General features: G+C 40.4%; 1 protein-coding gene across 1 annotated transcript in view; it reads right to left on the bottom strand.

Annotated features, from left to right (window-relative positions):
- Positions 1–499: 499 nt before the first annotated feature.
- The window catches only part of slit1b (slit homolog 1b (Drosophila)), a 79,189-nt gene continuing 60,564 nt past the window's right edge, over positions 500–19,124 (bottom strand). Inside the window, exons 27-38 of the mRNA XM_072383609.1 lie at positions 15,622–15,746; positions 14,893–14,987; positions 13,854–13,993; positions 13,603–13,693; positions 13,236–13,373; positions 12,600–12,828; positions 12,364–12,494; positions 9,414–9,568; positions 9,061–9,272; positions 8,621–8,745; positions 8,261–8,469; positions 500–3,389 (exon numbers count right to left, since the gene is read on the bottom strand). Coding sequence (XP_072239710.1) covers positions 3,127–3,389; positions 8,261–8,469; positions 8,621–8,745; positions 9,061–9,272; positions 9,414–9,568; positions 12,364–12,494; positions 12,600–12,828; positions 13,236–13,373; positions 13,603–13,693; positions 13,854–13,993; positions 14,893–14,987; positions 15,622–15,746 — 1,913 coding nt within the window. The 3' untranslated portion in view covers positions 500–3,126. The remainder of the gene's footprint in view (positions 3,390–8,260; positions 8,470–8,620; positions 8,746–9,060; positions 9,273–9,413; positions 9,569–12,363; positions 12,495–12,599; positions 12,829–13,235; positions 13,374–13,602; positions 13,694–13,853; positions 13,994–14,892; positions 14,988–15,621; positions 15,747–19,124) is intronic.

Raw genomic sequence — 19,124 nt, 5'->3', positions numbered from 1 at the left:
ACCACCAACCAACAAATTTTTCACCTTGTAGGTTTATAGACTTTCACAGAAGACTACAGTTACATCGGTTGCATCATGGCAGGACGACTACGCCATATCAATTATACAATTTAACAATGTTGGTAATCTTGGCACCTTTCACACAATACCTAGTTTTCATTAAAAATGTGGTAACTGAGCGTGTCCGTATCATGTATGAATTAACCCAATGGTGTTTTTTGTAATATTTGGCGATAAAAATCTGACTCAGTCTGACCTAATACGATATAGGTACAAATAACTTTCACTACAACACAAGTGTCACCTGGTGCAGTCACGTGTATAGTTGGGAAGTGTACAACTAATCGATTAGTCGGAATGGCGACAACTATTTCAAAGAGTTGACGAATTTTTGTTTGAGGCAAGAGGAGACTTATGTGTCACTACGCAGAGACACGGAACTACTATGTATGGCACTGTTTCTGCTGGAGTTTACACCTATAGCAGAAGCAACAAAACAAAGCAAAGCATGGCAGAATTTCACTCAACTAGAAAACAAAGTTTAGCCTATGAAGCTAGCTTACCACAGTTCTACTAGCACAATAAGGACTCATTTACTAAACCATCACAAAACTGTTGTGGAGCAAAAAGACCAGACGGAAAGACAACGAAAATGACTGGTTTTGTTGTAGCTAAATGCTTGTGTGACAGGAACAAATAACTTCCGTGGTGATTAATATAAGTTTAATGATGACATCACGACTAATTGACCTTAACTGATTAGTCAACTTCAAAAATCACTTAAAATGCCCATCCCACAAAGACACACACAGCAGTGATGGGTTGATGTGAATCCAACAGTCTGCATTAATCAATGAATAAATAAAACGACTATTCAAGCTTTCCTCTCCCATGGTTTTACCAACAATGCTGCTGCACAGAGTTTTTTTATTTTCAGCATCTGAGATAAATTTATATGACACAAGTGTTTGAGCTGTAGGTGAAACGTCTGCTCTATCGGACCATATATCAATATCTCAACTTCTCCCATCACCACGGTTTAGTTCAACACAATGATGCGTTCTTGTTAGCTTTATATGAATTTTCATGGCAAAACACCACGTTAATACAGTTACAGAAAATCGTAACTCCAGTAAAAGTGAAAATAAATATTTGGTGATTACAGCTTGTCCAATGTGGGAATCTGTTTCTTTTCTTGATAGACATGACAGTGAGTACATCTTTGGGTTTTCAACTGTTGGCTATCTAAAAACATCACCTTCAGCCACTGGAAATGAAAAGGGGCATTTCACAGTATCTGAAAATTTTTAGGCTAATGAGATCAATCAGTCAACCAATCAGTCATAAACAAATTAATCAGAATATTGAATGAGAATAAAATTAACCAGTGTATCATTAGAGAAATTTCCATGTTTGTCTTCAAATGAGTCCACCTCAACAGCCTTTACACACAAAAATCAACTAAATGAATGACAGTTTTATGCTTGATTTCAAATCTCTGCTTAGAGATTTTCATGCTTCATACAAGGGTGGAAGGCAAAGAATAGCAGAAAGATTAGGTTACAGCAAAGCATGGATTTAACAACAGGTAAAACAACAGTCATCACAGTGCTCAAAACACAGTTGATTCCAAAGCTCTGAGGGTTGATACCCTGCTAAAATCATAACCAATTCAAAACTTAACCCTAAACCAAGTCTTAACTGTCAAACAGCCCTCCAAAAAAGTAACGATCACCTATGAACACCTATGAGAAAAACTTCCGAGTAAAACAACAGAATGGAAGACATGCCTATCCACAGTAACATTTGGAAACACATTTTTTAATGATGGTATGGATAAGAGTTGATGTGAACATGGTGGCTTATTAGTTATTTATGTTATTTAATACAAATACAGTAATGACCCCATATGTATAAAGACCTCCTGCTTGTGTGCTAAACATTGGTCTCACTTTTTGTAAAATAAGCATCTTGCCTGTCTGTTAATATTTGTACAGTGTCCACAAAGAAATACAATCTTTTCAAGATGTCCAAATAATTCTTGAAAGGAAAAGAACAGGATCAAAGTCAAACTCTGACTCCAAACCAGGATGCTTTGGTAAAAACTAGTTAACCTAGTTACAAAGTCAAAAAGACCAAAGCAATGTCGATTATTTTCTTGTTTGGAGGATGAATGTAGCTTATTTAGTGGTGGAGAACCTAGAAATTTGCCCATCTCAAACTTCATTGCAGTGACATACATGCATGAATATGCTTGCACAGCCATGCCAGTTGTAAAAATACAACTTGAGCACATGAGCTTGGAGGATCAGACACACAGAGGGAGAGTGTTTTCACTCTCTGGTAAAAACATGATTACACCACTATAACATCACAAGAACATAGCTTTTTTTTTTTTTTTTGCTTCATAAAGTTTAAAGTATCATATACTGCACCATTAAGAGTGTAGTGAAGATATGATTCTAATGAATGCATTATTTTCTGCTCACGGCACAATCTGTGTGCTTATACTGTGTGCTGATGCCACGTTGTGAATTTCAGCAGTGGATTAATATATAAACTAAACTACACTATTTCAACCTGATAACTGCTGCTGTTGAACAACTTTACTCACAACTTAAAGCAATGAGCTGGACATCTGATGCTTAAATCAAGACATATATAGTTAAAAAATAAAGAAGTTACTGTAACCATGTCTGCAGGAGACAATATTCAAAATTCAGTTTGCAGATCTTTTACATAGAGGATACAAACAAGGATTTTCTGATCAGCTTTAAGTTTTATGAGTCACTGTTGTGATTGTAAGGGAATGATAAGCAGGACATAACCCATTACACACAGAAGTATTATTAATGAGTTGGAGTTAAATAGTTAGCACGAGTTCTCCTACAGCAGGTGAGGAAGAGGAGGATGATGAGGTTGATTTGTTGATTTCATGTCTAAGGAGGGAAGAACTGCCTTTTGATACAAATGTTGTCTGTATGCAGACACACAAACACTCAAAATGTCTGTTTATCTGTGGTAGAATTCCGACAGTGTTTGTACCTCTGTAGCTTGGTTTCTGTAATGTGTTTCAAACTGTGTGCAAATACTTGTGTGTATGTGTGCACCATCACATCCACAGTACTACATGCATTCCTTGCAACCGCATTCCACAGGCTTCTCTACATCCTGTGTAAACGAGGTCCCGTCATCGCATTCGAAGGTGAGTTTCCGACGGCGAACTCTCAAAGGAGCACAGCAGGAGGCGGCAGGGACACCCAGCTCCTTTGCTGCTTGGCAGTGGCCTTGACACTCAACCCAGGAGAAAGGTTTTGACGTCTGGCAGAGGACAGTGCCATGTTGCAACCGGTGGTAATCCCTGACTGGCTCACCTCGACAATGGGACTCTGTGGGTGGTAGCACACACTGAAGGTTAAAACAGAGTCTGTTCTCATGAAAATCATTTATTCAAGACCTTGTTGCATGACAAAGCATTTTATTTAAAACTAGAGGTAGAATAACCATCTTCTATGAGAGCAGGGATTGAATGGAATTGAACTTTCTTTTTTTTTGCCATAAACTAAAGTGACTGACTGACAAATGGCCTGATGATCAAGGCTTACTAAACAAATCCCAGTTAGAATAGCACAGAAAGAAGCTCTTTACTCTATTAAGTGTTTATTGCTTTTTGTCTCTTCTCTCTTCCTGTCCCCTCACGCCAACTGATTGACAAAGACCATCGGCTTCCCTAAGTCTGGTTCTGCCACAGGTTGCATCATTTTCAAACAGAAACAGAACAGAAATTTCTCCCTATGTTATGGAACAAGTATGGAACAAGACTTTTTTGCTGTGAAGTGGCAGAATATGAATTGAGTTGAACTGAATTTAATTTAATTGAATTGAACGAAATTAAGTAAATGCATCTGCCAGTCCATACTGTTGACTGTCATGACTGATTTCTGGAGACAATTTAACAAATCCACTGAGATTTAGACAAGGCACAAAAGCTAGGATAAACTCCAAAAACACGAAGGCAGCATCTACTTCAAAGTTAGTACATTTGAGTAGTGGTTAAAAAAATTATTTGTTGATCAACAGAAAATGAAAGCAATATATGCATAAAGTCAATTGTCCTCCTGAATCCGAGATTCGACTATCCGATGGATCCTCCTCTCCAGTACCCCCGAATAGACCTTACCAGGGAGGCTGAGGAGTGTGATCCCCCTGTAGTTGGAACACACCCTCTGGTCTCCCTTTTTAAAGAGGGGGACCACCACCCCGATGCTGTAGAGGCGTGTCAACCAAGACATCCCAACAACATCCAGAGCCCTGAGAAACTCAGGATGGACCTCATCCACCCCTGGGGCCTCGCCACCAAGGAGCTTTTTAACCACCTCAGCAACCTCAGCCCCAGAAATGGGAGGCCCTATCTCCGAGCTCTCAGACTCTGCTTCCTCTGAGGGCAAGTCGGTAGGATTGAGGAGGTCCTCGAAGTATTCCCCCCACCAATTCACAAAGTCCCTAGCTGAGATCAGCAGCGCGCCGTCAACATCATGTATGGTGGGGACGGCGGAAGGTGGACCAGAATCTCTTCGAGGCCGTCCAGAAGTCATTCGCTATGGCCTCAGTGAACTCCTCCCAGGCCTGAGTTTTCGCCTCAGCAACCGCCGAGGCAGCGCTCCACTTTTCCTGTTGGTATCTATCAGCTGCTTTCAGAATCACAGTGGCCAAAAAGGCCCGATAGGACTCCTTCTTCAGCTTGACAGCTTCCCTCACCACTGGTGTCCACCAGTGGGTTTGGGGGTTGCCGCCACGACAGGCACCGACCACCTTACGGCCACAGCTCCGGTCAGCCGCCTCAACAATGGAGGCACAGAACATGGCCCATTCGGACTCAATGTCTCCCACCTCCCCCGGAACATGGTTGAAGCTCTGCCGGAGGTGGGATTTAAAGCTCTTTCTGACAGGGGATTCCGCCAGATGTTTCCAGCAGACCCTCACAATACGTTTGGTCCTGCCAGGTGTGATCGGCATCCTCCCCGACCAGCGGAGCCAACTCACCACCAGGTAGTGATCAGTTGACAGCTCCGCCCCTCTCTTCACCCGAGTGTCCAGGACATACGGCCGCAAGTCCGACGATACAACCACAAAGTCGATCATCAAACTGCGGCCTGTCCTGGTGCCAAGTGCAGATATGGACACCCTTATGCCTGAACATGGTGTCATAGTGTATGGACAGGTCATGACGAGCACAGAAGTCCAACAACAGAACACCACTCTGATTCAGATCGGGGGGGCCGTTCCCCCTATCACACTCTTCTAGGTCTCAGTGTCATTGCCCACGTAAGCATTGAAGTCCAACAGCAGAACAATGGAGTCTCCTGCAGGAGCACGCTCCAGTACCTCCCCCAGGGATTCCAAAAAGAGTGGGTACTCTGAACTGCTGTTTGGTGTGTAAGCACAAACAACAGTCCCCCCCACCCGAAGGCGGAGGGATGCTACCCTCTCATACACCGGGGTAAACCCCAATGTACAAACACACAGCCGGGGGGCAATGAGTATGCCCACACCTGCTCTGTGCCTCTCACCACGGGCAACTCCAGAGTGAAAGAGAGTCCAACCCTCTCAAGGAGACTAGCTCCAGAGCCCAAGCTGTGTGTCGAGAGTCTGACTGTATCTAGCTGGAACCACTCAGCCTCGCGCACCAGCTCAGGCTCCTTCCCCAACAGAGAGGTGACGTTCCACGTCCCAAGAGCCAGCTTCAGTAGCCGAGGATTAGACCGCCAAGGTCTTCACCTTGGGCTGACCCCCTTGGCCCCTCCTACAGGTAGTGAGCCCATCGGAAGGGAGACCCATATCGACTGAGCCACATGGGCACAGGCCTGGCCACTAAGCATTCGCTGCCAGGCCCGGGCCTGGATCCAGGGATAGGCCCCGTTGACCCACGTCTGGACAAGGGATGACATTGCCCAAATTTATTTTTCATCATTAAGGTCAGTTACGACTATAACTTGTTAAATGTTTAAGTCTATCATTCAAATAAATCATTACAGGCAGTTTTTCTACCAAGCTGATTTAAAGACTTTTGAAGAACTTAAATCAGAGTGCAGTTTAATACCAGTTTCATGGATATACCACCAGTGTTAATTTTGTCAGATGAGACTAGACAAAATATATTCGTCAACAAAGGTTTTTTTCATGACGAAAATGAGACGAAGACGAAACGAAATCATTGCCCTTAAACACTGTGACGAAAATAACACGCATTTTTGTTGACGAAAAAAGACGAGACGAAAAATCTACTTGATAAAAACAAACTAAATAAAATGTCTCTTTCTTTTTTCGCTACACTTTTAAATTACAATCCAAAACATACTTTCACTGGATGTGCACCGTTTTTTCTCCTCTTTTCCTTCACCTGCGGAGTGTGTGTGTGTGTGTGTGTGTGTGAGTGAGAGAGAGAGTGAGGCGCAAACACCGGTGCTGTCTGTGCTAAACATTCTGCCAATCAATACACAGTCATTTCACGTGTTGTTTCAATTAAAGTATCCCTACCTGAAACTGATAGATAAAGCGTATTATTCGTTATTTGAGATGTCATAGCTGCATCTGGGTCAATATGTATATTTATTTACCTGCTTAAAAAAATAAAGAATAAAATAAAAAACAAAAACTGGGATTTTTGGCAATCTATCTTACTTCAGACATCACATCAGCGGTGTTAATGGTTCACATCGGCAGTTTATTAGTGTAGCATGGGCCGACAGAAAGCAGCATGTGCTTTGTAGCTACATTAGCCTATGAAAGCTGAGCTCCATGGTGACATCATGCACGGAAGAAAAATGGTCATGGTCACATTTCAAATACAACGAGGCTGAAAGAAAAAGTGAATGCCTAATTTTTTCTGATGGAAATCAACGTGGATTCAAAATAACAGGAAAGAACACAACAAACCTTAAAGGTTACATTAAGGCAAACCACATAGACATACACAAGTCAAAGATGAACGTTAAGATTTTTTCTAACTATAATCTATTTGTCTGTCTATTTTGACACATAGGAGTTCATGGTTTCTCACATTACCTTAAAAAATATTTTGATTTGGTAAATTGACTGTACTTGACTTGTATAACAGTTTCTCAAGCCATTATGACCACTCAAAATGCTTTTACACTATGGTATAAAAACTGAACATGCAATAACTTTTTATTCAAAGGTCAAATTTTCTGCAGTGACATAGAGGCCATAACCTCCATAAAGTAGGCAATTTACTCAGTGAATATATTACTTTTATTTAGATTTTTTTAAATTGTGTTAAAATCATTGCACTTTGCTGTTGTTACATCTGGCCACTAGGCATAATTGTATTCATTCTCATTAAAGATTCCAGATAAGGCACACCTTTTCTCAAACTAAGTACAAATCAGACTCACAATAACAAAAAAACAAAGAGGAGGCAATAGCTGAATGGATAGGCCGGACGGCCTTCCCTCCACAAGTGGTGGAAGATGAAGATTTCATCAGGATGATGGAAAATGTAGATGAAAGACTGACTGTGCCGAAGAAAAACAAAATTACCAACTTGGTGGACAAAATGTACCTGGCTGAAAAAAGACTATTATTGGTTTAACTAGATTAATATTACTTTCAATCTGCTTTCAAAGACTAAAAAAAGACTATTGACTAAAACTAGACTACAATACTTTGAATTTTAGTTGACTAAAACTAAACTAAAATGCTAAGACTTTTCGTTGACTAAAATGTGACTAAACAAAAAAGAATACAAGCTGACTAAATATGACTAAAACTAATAAGAGCATTTGACACAAGACTAAGGCTAAAACTAAATTGAAAAATAGCCGACAAAATGAACACTGTATACCACTTAAAAAGATTACAATTAATTCATTAACCTGGAAACCCAAATTCTAGCATTTGCAGACAATGGTCTGCTGACTTTGCCTTTCAGGACTTCTCTGGTGATGCCAGTGGATATCTGGATAACACATATCAAGGCCATGTTCCATGCATTCATCGTTACATTTCAAAAAGCTAATCAAGTGCTAATCCCTCATCAGCCACTTCAATTGTTTAGATTGAATTTTATCAAGTGCAGTCCATCTCTTGTGCTCTCTATTTGACTGTTTACCTGCATACACTAACTAGAAAGCTTCCACAACCAAAACACTAATGCATTTATCTGTTAAGGAAGATTAATAGTCTCTAAACTTTTGAGCACCATTTAACAGTAAATCCTTCCGCTGACCCCTCGTGTCACCTATGTCACAGCTCTCTCCAGTGTATCCCTGATCACAGACGCAGCTCTCTCCGTCCTCTGTCTTCTGACAATGGCCATGCAGACACTGCAGCCCCTGGCACGAACCTGCCGGCTCTTCCCGAAGGTTACACAGCACTCCACGATATCCCTTCTCACAGTCGCAACGGTAAGTCTGTGCATCCAACACCACACACACACCCTTCACACACCTGGAAGTAAAAACAAAGAGAGATTCGGTATTAACAGGATTTGTAAATGTCACATTGAGGCTTTTTTGTTTATTTAATCAAACTGACTTTTGCAAAGAGGAAAGATTTAAAAGAAAAGTTCCTGATAAGCAACATGTGAAACCACTCTCACTTGCTGACATCACAGGGACTGACACCAGTTTCCATGGTAATGACATCTTGTCCAGTAAGGCCTTCTGTTATTTGCTGCTCACAACGTTGTCCTGTCCAACCTTTCTGGCAGTGGCACTGGGGCCCCTGAGAGACAAGACTTATTTACATTACTCATTATTTGTAAATGTTAATACTTAAATAACTGTGTTCCAACTATACAGCTTTGTCCCCTTCTAACTCTGTTACTCTGTTTCCCTTAAAACTTTCCTGCTTTTGCATTGTGTCAAAAGAAAGGAGAGCTCTGATCTCAACTGCCTGACTTGCTGACCATAACATGCTGTATGAAATTAAATAATAGTGCTCATCACCAAAGAAATGTTTTGTCTCCAGATTAATAAATGATTAAACTTTAAAAAAAAAACATTTATATTATTTATATGTTGTACAGTATTTATCTACCTGTGCAGTATTTGGTTGGCAGATGCCATGCAGGCAGTAGAGCTTACGGCAGGGCTGACAGCCAGGTTCTACCCCTGTCTTCATGTGGCTACGAGTAAAATCCTGCAGCTCATGGTTGATGTAAAGGTTTCTGATGCAGCCGTGGAAACTGGACATGTTGAGGGTCTGAGAGGAAAGTCCCAGAGAGGCCGGTATCACCTCCTCAGGCATACCTGGACAGACAGACAATCATTTAGTGTTTTCTGAAAAATCTATAAACTTCTGCACAAGTAATTGAAATATTTATGTCTGAAGATGTATATATATATATATATATATATATATGTGTGTAATACTCCCCCACCCTTTCCTACCTCCCACATACAAAGGGGCCTCCCCTATTGCAGGCTGGCTGTGACCCTGACTATCCAGCGATGTTGGCTCTCCTCCATCGACCGACAAATTCACCATCCGATTAAAGGTCACCAGCTCTACTGTGTGGAACTGTCCATCGTTCACTGTTTCAGCACTCCACATAAAAGATGTAATGAAGAGTTTTTAAATGTACAGAATAGAAAGGGTCAATGAAAGGGTGCAGGTACATTTCAGACCCTTTCAAGCAGTCAACATTTTCATTTGCTTTTCTTATCGATCCAAATGCATCTGTGGTCTGAGGTTGGAAGAGTTGTCTGTAGAGCTTATGACAGGACTGTGTCATGGCACACGTCTGTGGAACAATACAAGAAAAATTCTGCCGTTTTTAAAGAGCTGAAAAGCACAGTAACCTTAATCTTTCTAAAACGGAACAAGTTTACTGCAACACACTTCTCATCAGGATCCCAAACAAAAGCATCCAAAAGCTGCAGCACATTTAAAAAAGTGCTGCTGGGGTCCTGATGAGAGAGCACATCACCCACATTCTCCACTCACTACACTGGCTCCCCATGTCCGCTCAGATTGAGTACAATGTCTCTCTCCTCACCTTCCAATCCATCAATAGCAATGCCCCCCCCCCCATACATACAGAGCTCCTCACAGCACGATCACTCTGGTCTTTCAACACCCACCTGTGCAATGGGATACTGGGCTTTTTGCTCCATCACTCCACACCATGGAACACCCTCCCTGACAACCTGAGGGCTCCACAGACTGTGGAAAGTTTTACAAAGACTCTGAAAACCTCCTTTTTTAAGAAACATTTAGATATTTGAATCCACAATGCTTTTAGGCTTTTATGGCCTGTGTGTTGGTGGGATTTTACTTGTTTTTATGTTTACAAATTGCGTTTATCTTTTGTTGTGACTTGCACTGTAGCACTATGAGATTGTCCTACAATGTAAAGTGTTTTAAAAATAAAGTGCATTATTATTATTATTATTATTATTATTATTATTATTATTATTATTATTATTATTATTATTATCATTATTATTATTATTATTATTATTATTATTATTATCATTATTATTATAAGTTCAGAGTGCCCGTTCAAACGATGAGGAATGTTGGTCAGACATGTAACACAAGTCAGTTGTCACTGTCAAGAGTTTTTTGTCAAGCTGTATGAACCTTACAGAGGGATAACCATCAGTGTTGCATTCTATCAGACCTTTGTAATAAAGTGACTGGTCAGAGGTTACATCTCTCTAAAGATCTGATCTGATCTGATTAAACTAACATTTGGCCACAAATCCGAACAGTGTCTAACAGAGTGTGAAACCAGAGTGTGGCTGGTTTTCAGATCCTGTTCGGATTTGTGGCCAAACTGTTTAATGTTAGTTTAATCAGAACATCACTTACACTCAAACATTCTATGGAAATGTTTCTCTGCAACAGAGCAATCACATAAAAAAACCCTTTTCCAGAGAGCTCAGGCTGGGGCAAAATCATTTCATTTCAACAAGGCCAAAGTATATCACCAACAACACACAGGGATGGTTTCAAGAAAAATGTGAAAGTCTGAAACAGGAGAGATCTTAGAAATGGCGAGACTCTTCCCAAACATCCTTCTTGGGTTTGGATGATTCTACTGGTAGGACAATGTTTATGCATTTGGCAGATGCTTTTATCCAAAGCGACTTACAGGTAGGTATGTAGGTCTTGCCTAAGGACCCCTACTGGAGTCATGCAAGGGATTTGAAATCAGGTCTCCCACATGGAAGGTGGCAATCATACCACTACACTATCCAATCATTACAAAGGATACTTAGATTTGTGATGTGAAAATAGGAAAATATCTAAGAATGATCTGAATCAAAAGGAAATGTGGAAAATTGAAAGGGTTTGAAAACTTTTTGAAACAACTGTAAAAGCTATGCCATGAATTCGAGGCTTATAAAGCCTCTTCCAACAGATGATTATCTGACTTTAAGAGTCATACAGGCCAATGTGGTTTGTGTTGGAATGGATTGTGAAGAAACACCAATTTGTAATGAGCTGCTCTCTCTCAAGTGTGTGTTCTGTTTATCTCACGGTTTCATGACCTCAGAGTTTCTGCAGCTGCTTATCACAAAAAAACTGTATCCTCAAAGACTGTGTGTGTGTTTGTGTGTGTGTGTGTGTATATGTGTGAATGACTGCCAGCTGGACGTGTTGCTTTCTCCAACAATGAACCATACAACATTTAAGCACCTGACACCTGATCAACGGGACTCTTCATTTCAAGAGTCCTCTGGCTACATGTGTCATTAAATCAGACTGCCCACACGGTCGAGTTCATCAGTCTATGATCCCAAACTACACTTTCTCTATCTGAGCAGCAACACAAATCATGGATTAACACACTCTGAGCCATGTTGCTGGGCTACCACTTGCTGAGAGGCTGCTGAGGCCTGACAGGAGACCAGTGGATCACTTGAACCCCCAAATTATCAACTTTCAAAATCTGATGATGAGAACACACCAATCAACCTGCAGCTACTGGCTGGAGTGTGACGATAAATATTTTGATCTGAACACAGAAAAATACCAGATGACTCAACATTATGAATTCACTTTCTCCTTCCTTTAAACCAATGGAGCTAATGTCAAGAATCTGTACTTTCTCACCTGCTATATACTAACTATCTGCCAGTATATGACCAGGATTTCTTTTTTCATTTAAATGAATTAAAGTAAGATTGGAAAGTTAAAGACAATTGTATGCTGTTTCTTTTGTAAAGTCTGAGGAGCCTATAAACTATGAATAGGCGGTTTTTATTTACATTTTATTTAAAGCTACTGTATACATTTAGCACTTTCATCCAGTAATGTGTGCATGTGTTTTTTTCACACAAGCAGACACATCAATTGCAGTAAGCAAAAAGGATGTCTATGTGTGTGTACCTGTAGATGGTAGTGGCAGGCTTGTTTCCAGGGTCATAGGTGACCCTCACATGACCCTGATGGAGTTCTACAGCTATTGGTTCGTTGTCTCCATTATAGAGCAAGATACCATTTTCCTCTGCTGTTGACACCTGAAACATGTAAAAACACAGACACAGTATGTGCTGTATCTGGAATTGGATTTTTTTTCTCAAGCTGTGTTGTGTGCAGACATCGGCTTGTGTGCATGTCCTCACCTGCAGCGTGATGTTGGTTTGAGGCCAGTTTTTGATATCTTGAAGCTGCACATAAGAATCTTTGTCAACAAAGTTAACGCTGACCAGCTTCTCACAGCTCTGACCCTCGAAGCCTGGTGGACAGTGACAGATTGCAGTCCCTGTCTTCTCCTCACAGGTGGCGCTGTTCTGACACTGAGCCAGCTGACAGGGTGAAGGGGGAAGAGTGGCCACCTCACAAAACTCACCACTGAAGAAAACAAGGAAAAGGGCTTTACATTTGCAGTAACTAAGAAATGTGTTCAAATCGATGAAATACACTGATGTCCTAACTTATGTTGGTAAATTTATCATATATGTTGACACACTATAAACTGTATATATTACTGGAGGGAACCAGTAATTAGAGAAATGTTGATCAAATTCTGAGATTTTAATAAAAATGAACAACAGGTCAATGTATAACCAAAAACAACCAGAATTTTAATACGTTTTGATTACTTAACTACGTGTGGTTTGCATGGAATATTTTATATAAATATTTATATCTATTGGGCTCAATGTTTAAACTCAAATCCATGTCTAAGTTTGCCATGCACAGCACCGACAGTGCCCCTGTGTACATAAACATCTCTCTGATCCCAGAGCTGCCAGTACCTGAATCCCTGTGGACAGACACAACTATAGCCATCCAGATAGTCGACACACTGAGCTCCGTTCTGACAGTGATGATCCACACACTCATTATAATTAATACTGCAGTCTGGCCCGACCCAGCCTGGGATGCATACACACCTGAAACAAAAAAACATACAGTATATGCTACAGTGCTAAAGTGCTACATGACACACAGAGCAGAACCTCAGAGAGTCAACACAGACCTCAGCAAAATCTATTTTTATGTTTATCTCAAACTTTGCTGCGTGCGAAAATGATGAAGTGAGAGATATGATTGTGTGCGTGTGGGTGTGCGTGCTTGCGTGTGTGTGTGCATGTGTGTGCATGCATGCAAGTGCATTGTCACCTGGAACCTGTAGGAGTGCTGATGCAGGTGGACTGATGCTGACAGGGGTTTCTACCTGGAGAGCAAACGCTTTCCTCCTCACAAAACAGACCTGAGAATGAGAGGTGAGGAAAGGGGATTATGTAAGGCAGTTTGTCCGTGTTTTTAGACAAGATGGTTTAGAAGCAATCAGCCTTGTGTTATTTTCTAAGGCATGAGCAGTATGTGAAATGTTGCATCATAGGGAAGCTTAATCCCAGGGAGTGCTGTACCTGTGTAGAACGGAGGACACAAGCAACTGTAGTTTCCAACTCCATCAACACAGGTGGCACCGTTGTCACATCCATGGTCCTCACAGTCGTCCATGTTCACCTCGCAAAAGGTGCCATGGAAACCAAATGTACATGCACAACTAAACACAAAAAGACAGGAACATAAACAACAGTGATAGGAATAATATGAAACTTCTTGTCTATAAAGACAACAGTTACTAAATACAGACACTTGTTGATAAACTTACATTTTTTAAATGTAATTCAGTGCACTAAAATATTCAAGTTTATTAGCAAACAAAAATCTGATTCATAAAGACTTAATGCCACAATCATATGAAGTCTATCACTTTCCACTTGGATGATATGAACTCTCACTGTGACAAAACTCCTACCAGTGGTTCAGAAGTACTCTAAAGTGCTAGATTCCTAATATGAATATGAACAAATGCAAATGTATACTAGAAAAATAATTCTATGTTCTGTTAACATATTAACATTTAATCCCCCATTTCAAGAAAATTTGTTTTTCAAAAATGCAACCAAACATGGCAGCACACAGGCCAGTGAAGCACACACACTAACAAAGAAAGATGATATCATTCCACAGCTGTTTTAATCTGTACATTATTCCTCATTTAGGTTCTTGTAGAACTGTTGATATTCATGTAACTGTCCATTAAATACTTCTTCCACTGTAGGACTTTATCTTCTTTGATATATTGATATCATATCATATATTGGTAACAGCACTTTTAATACACATTGTGTATAAGTTGCAAAGTAAGATAACATGCTGTATAGTGACACCTGAAGATAATCTGTCTACTTTTACTGTTACTGCAACGTATCAATCTCAAAGATCTGCAATAGACAAGCCATTAACTCAACTTCACATACTGAGATTCTGTCATTTTTTCTGAACAAATATTTTTATTCAAACAGTCTGCTTTCAAGCTGGTCAGAATCCTGACAAAAACCAACAAACAAAACTGACAGTCCTAAATTTGTTTTCTCTTAATTACAGAAGCCTAGTTACCTGAACCCTCCTGTCTGTTCATCACTCAGGCACGTTCCTCCATTGGTGCAGGGATTGCTGGCACAAGCATCAACTGGAGCCTCACAGTGTTTACCCTGGAAACCACAAGAGAAGGTCAGCTTGGCATTCGGATGGGATTCACAGAGTCAGATGTAAGATCAAAAAAATTACTGACAACATGCAAACACAAAATATTGGATGAGTGGTTCAAAATGCTCAGCTTTAACTCTGTTTATATAATATTGTGGGACTGCAGGGGAAGATACTGATTAAATGGCATGTGGGGCTGCCCCAGGCAGACTAACGCACAAGCCAGATCATACAAATTTCTCTACAACACAGACCTTCACACGTAAAGTCATGTGAAAAAGAAATTACACTTTGTTTCAGTTCTAAAGTTTTTTGTCTCAGGACTTAATACAACAATGAGTTTTTCAAAAATCATAAAATTCAGCCAAAATTCTTTCAGAATGATTTAAGAGAATGGTAACATCATAATGAATATAAAAGTTTGAAGTTATTGCCGCTAAAAGTGGTTCGACAAGCTGTTGTGTCACGAAGCGGGCTGCTCCTGTTACATCTCGTAGTTTCTTTTTAATAAAATAATGACACAGTGTAATATGCCATGTGTTGTTGTTCATCTGAGATCACCAGATGATTTTTTCATATCCTGATCAGTAAAACCTTTGGAACAAAAAGAGGGTGAACTGTCTGTCAATAGCTGCATACCGTGAAGCCGGACGTGCAGGTACAAATGTACTGCTGTGTGTGGTGGACTTGACAGATGCCCTGGTTTTGGCAAGGGGAAGACATGCATGGACTGCATTTTGCCTGCACAGATGATTCCACTGGACCTGCCCTCACACACACACACACACACAGATCAGTGTACAAGTTTAGCATCTAATAAGGCAGCTGTAAAACCAAGAGACAAAGGCGACAAACTCAACTCCAGAGAAATGTGACAGTTCAAAGTAGTGTGGAACACACAATGAATATTATTAGATTAACAGTATGAGATGGTAAAGTATTATTGTTTACTTATTCATAACATTTATCATTTGATTAATAAAAAATAAAAATCCTAAATAGCATTTATAGAAAATAATACTTATTTCTTAGCTAATAATTTCTATTTCTATTTGTATTATTTTTTTTTTTTACCCTTTTTGCCCTGCTGTGACAAAACCACTGGAAATTTAATCCTCTTTATTTTTGTTTTTCCACATCACTCCAGTTTTGGCTAAAAGGCAACACTTGCTTGAGTAGTCCCTGAAACTGACAGGCAGTGCAGTCACTTCATAGCTCTGCTGCACAGGGATCTTAAGAATTTGTCAGTCACATAACAAAGAGATTGACAGGGATGCAATCTGTGCAAAATGCTCCTTGTGAGGACACGCATGAGCAGGGAGGACCAACGACAGACAGGGGAGGGGGGGGGGGGGGGGGGGGGGGGGTGTCTATATAAAATGCAACAGTGAAATTGAGATTGAAATTGCAAATGGACCAAAAGATGATTATGATCCTGTGATACAGCAGCTAATGGGATGCAAAGTAAACACACGAACATCTGTTGTGTGACTGGCACTTCAGAAGACTCTGTGAATTCATACAATTCTAGTGGAGTCACACGATTAAACTTTAACTATGTTTACATTAATCAAGTAATAATAAGTTACATATAATTGTTGTTTAAACTGTTGGTTGTTTCTTGTTGCATCTCAATCTGACACTATGGAAGTAGCATGGTAAATGTCAGTGTACTGTTGACTATACAACGACAATAAAGACTATCTATCAACTTTTTTATTTTCTTATCGCTTTGAAAATGTTGTTATTTACTTTGTTATTTTTGGAAAACCATGAGGTTGTGCACCAGCATGATGCATGTCTAATTAAATCTTGTTTATATTATTTTGTGTGGAGATTTGCAACAGGGAAAGGACGAGTTGCAATGAATATAACAGAGGAAATGTAAGTTAAAAATTCAACATTAAAGGGGACCTTATTTCTGGCATGAAATACGTTTATCTACTCACCGAGAACAATTTAGCGAAAGTCGGCGTCCTTCGGAAGCTATTTAGAAAACTCGCGATCAGGGTATATCCATATAATGGAGTTAATGGGGCAGGAACGATGCAGCCTCTAAATAAGGCATTATCTGTCTGTATTTCACCAATACTTTAAGAAGAATGAATGAACAAACACGTACTATTGCTCTGTTAGGAGAGCTAACGGAGGGATTTCTACACACACCTCTATTGGGAAGACTTCATCGACAGGCATGGCTGCAGCACAGCTCATTCACTCCGGTAAAAACATCCATCTTACTCAAAGTCGTCTTTCACATTGTCAAAATTTGATAAATATCCTGCCATGTTGCACAAAACTAACAGTAGCAAACTCCGTGTGAAGTTAGCTGACTGTCACAGAGCATGGCGTAAATAAGCTGTGCTGCAGGGGGGCGTGTGGATGAAGTGGTCCCAGTAGAGTGCCTGTGAAGAAATCCCTCCATTAGGTCTCCTATAGCCGCAAGTAGCCACATAACAGCACCTACAAGCTAACAAAACTATAGTACACGTTGGTTCATTCATTCGTCTTAAAGTATTGGTGAAATAAAGACAGATAATGCCTTATTTAGAGGCTGCATCTTCCCTGCCCTGTTCACTATGTTCATATGGATATACGCTGATCTCGGTTACATGCTGCCATTTCGACATCTCGTCATTCTGACACTTTTTTCCCCCTATGGTCGGAATGGCGGTATGTTTTTTTTTTTTTTTTAACATAACGCCATTCCAATAGTTCCTTTTAATAGCCTGTTTTTTACACAAAACATTTTGCACTAATGATATGTCGGCGCAAATATGCCCTAAAGTTTGGCGCACAAACTTTAGACCCACAGCCTCGCAAACAAACTTTAATAATCTATTATCAAAATTCCCTGAAATTTCACATATCAAAATACAGATATTAATGTAACTCTGGCGAGACTGAAACTGATTAAGCTGAAATACAGTGTCAGTGACCTGTCACAGCAGCCAGCTGGAGCGGAGCTCTCCACAGAGCCCATGCGTCTTTTGCACGCTTGTCATCATATGCAAAAGTAATAATTGCAATTACAGATATCAATAACAGCGCTCCAGTTACATACCTGAAATCACTGCCTACAGCGAGAACATGTCACCTGGTACAGTGGTGAGCATCATTAACATGCAGAGACTGAGAATAAATGAGATGTCTGCTCATTATAGCTTATAACGAGTCTGGGAGAAACAAAGCGAATCATCAGTGCCATTGTAGAGATACATGTCTCTTCTAGCTATCAATGGTTCACGGCTACTGCACAGGACACAGTTGCGAGCACTCTGCCTTGCCTTGCCAATAGGAGAGGAGAGAAACGACAGCATAGAACGTATCAAACACAACAAAATGTAGTGAAAACATTTATTCATGTTATTCACGTGATTTATGAGTACTCGCTCCAATTTTGGGAAGCGCGGATGGGCTTTGCGCATTTGGCACAAACACACAGCCGTTGCGCAAGGCTTTATACAGCCTGTTGATATCTTAAGGACCTAACTGGTCACACCTGGGAGTAAATGTCATGTAGAGATTGTTTTTACATGACTTTACAGCTGAACATATAGCTTCCATCCACAAACCAACGTGGGAGAGCCCGAAGACGCATGTGCCAGACGCACATAGGCATGCGTAAAACCAATTTTGACCACTTCATGCTGTTTATTTGCTTTCTTTTAGTTAACTTTCGTTTCTTTTGGATTCTTGTGCGTATTATGGAGCCGTTTCGGTCCATGTTTGTAAGCCTTTTTTTCCTGGATTAAATTTTCAGAAGTTGAAACAAGTGGCATTGGAGTGTGTGATTGAAAACCACCGCGGTCTGCTTCTCCTCCTCCAGTTGCCGAGACTTTGTGTTTTTAATAACGCTTATCTGTAAACATGTGTTAAACATATAAATTGCATGAACAGAAAGAAGGGACTCACCTGTTGAGTAACGCACATTTCCTTATACGGAAAGCCTTGTCGGAATGGTGGGACCTGTACATGTCGGAATAGCGGGATGTCGCAAGGGTGGGATGTCGGAATAACGGGATGTCGGAATGGCGGGATTTCGGAATGGGTGTTGCCACCCGCCGATCACGAGTTATCTAAATTGCTTCTGATGGACGCCGACTTTCACCAAACTGTTCTCGGTGAGTAGATAAACGTAT

This window comes from Leuresthes tenuis, unplaced genomic scaffold, assembly GCF_036924035.1.
Source record: "Leuresthes tenuis unplaced genomic scaffold, fLeuTen1.0.hap1 SCAF_4, whole genome shotgun sequence".
NCBI lineage: Eukaryota > Metazoa > Chordata > Actinopteri > Atheriniformes > Atherinopsidae > Leuresthes > Leuresthes tenuis.
The sequence above is the reverse complement of the archived record's forward strand: the minus strand, read 5'-3'. Positions and strand labels throughout refer to the sequence as shown.